Genomic DNA, 1,831 nt, shown 5'->3' on the forward strand with positions numbered 1-1,831 from the left:
GGGAGGTCGATGGTGGAGTTGGCCCCTCTTTCCTTGCCTGTAGCTGCTGGAGCTGCTCAACTGCTCAACTGCTGTACATGTGCTTGGGCTGGGTCGTCAGAGAATGGCCAGTCATCCACGGCAGTCGCCACGAGGACGGCCAACGGCAAACTGCGCTGTCGGGGCAACCTGATTCAAACGCCGTTCGTCTCGTCGCCTCTTCATCGGCTCAAACGACAAAAGTGCGGGGAAGAGTCCGAGATGTGATTCGCAAAACACATGCCGTTGAATGCGGGGGAGGCCAATCAGCGCTGCCTCACGACGTCTTGGCTCGTACCCGCCGATCACGGTACTTGTCTCTCTGGCTGTGTTGGATGCTTGCTGGGAGACTGTGGTTTGCTGGCTTGCTGGGAGATTGTGGTCTGCTGACTTGGGGCTGGGACTTGAGGCTGGGACTTGGGGCTGGGACTTGGGGCCGTATCCGCAAGCCAATGCAGCATGTGGGCCAGAGGCTCAACTCGGCTCCAGTGCCACCTTGCCGCGTTTGGGTGTACTAATTCAGGGCTCATGCTGTTGCTGGCTTCGCTTGCAAGACACTGTTGCGAGATCGGCTCAGGAGACGCAGGCAGAATTCGTCGTGACGTCCTCTGGGCGCTGGATGTGGCTGCGGGTTCCAAACATCAATTGCTTCGCGAGCATATGCCAAACCTGCGTCACGTAATGCACGTCAACAGCCATCGTGACACCTGCCATTTCGAACCCGAACCGTAACGCCGATGCTAGCCAGAAGCCCCCCTGCAAGCTTGGTACTTGGTACTGTCTGTCTCGTACCTCGTACAGCAACAGCAACAACAATGCACAATCACCAGTCTCCGTAAAACTGCTCTTCGCTGCCCACACCGTCCTCTTCATCTGCGTCGGGCCCCTTCTGGCCCGCCGCCTTGGCTTTCGCCTGCGCCTTGGCCTTGGCATCATCCTCGTCATCGTCAACGTAGCCGCGCAGCTCCCGGGCCTCGCCCGGCGCCTCCACCACCTCGAGCTTCCAGCCCTTGTCGCCCGCGAGCTTCTCAATCTCCTGCCGCATGTCCTCCACCGTCTCGGGGTTGAGTTCCAGCTCCTCCAGCTCCTCGTCCGAGAGGATCCACAGCTCGCCGCCCTCGGCCTTGTGCTTTCGTGATGCGATCGTCTCCGTCTCGTACGCTTCGGCCTCGTCGGCCGCCGCTGGCGCCACCGCCGCCGCTGGAGCCTTTGGCTTGCCCGCCTGCGCCTTGTTGGGCAGAAAGTTATGCGGCGGCTTCAGCACGGCCGGCGGCTTGCCCTCCTCGTCCGCCTCGCTGAGCACCTTGCGCCCGCCGACGAGGACCCCGCCAACCGTGACGGGCTCCTCCTGCTGACGGAACGACGCCGCGTCGAGGTCCGGCCGCGCGTTCTCCGCAAAGCGCGCGTCGCCGCCGCCGCTGCCGCCGCGCTCGCCGCGCACCATGGCCGCCTCGGCCTCGAGCGTCTTGCGCCGGTGCCACGCGGCGCTGGCCTCGGGGTCGCTCGTGTCGAGGATGAGGCGGCAGCTGATGGGGTTGGCGCTCGTCTGCTTGGGCGGCAGAAACGCCACGTCGTTGCAGAGCCGGGGCGTGTTGACGACCATGAGGTACGCGCACGTCGTCACCTCCTTGATCCAGCCGATGCGGTCGCTCTTGAGGCCCGGCATGCAGTGGTATTGAATCTCGATTGTGCGCTCGCGGCCCGTCAGGTCGCAGATGGTGCCGCGGTCGAGACGCTGCACGAGGTAGCGCTGATCGCCTTTTACCTGCAGGTCCGTCGTCGTGGCCGCCGCCGCCTTCTCGTTCGTCGAGCC

General features: G+C 63.8%; 1 protein-coding gene across 1 annotated transcript; it reads right to left on the reverse strand.

The window, feature by feature from the left end:
- Positions 1-841: 841 nt before the first annotated feature.
- Positions 842-1,684, reverse strand: VDAG_03853 (uncharacterized protein; the record flags this gene model as incomplete). Its single annotated transcript, XM_009653937.1, has 1 exon — positions 842-1,684. The coding sequence occupies one exon, from the start codon at positions 1,682-1,684 to the stop codon at positions 842-844; it is 843 nt and encodes a 280-aa protein (XP_009652232.1).
- Positions 1,685-1,831: the final 147 nt, after the last annotated feature.

The sequence above is a fragment of the Verticillium dahliae genome, genomic scaffold (assembly GCF_000150675.1).
Source record: "Verticillium dahliae VdLs.17 supercont1.6 genomic scaffold, whole genome shotgun sequence".
Taxonomy (NCBI): Eukaryota; Fungi; Ascomycota; class Sordariomycetes; order Glomerellales; family Plectosphaerellaceae; genus Verticillium; species Verticillium dahliae.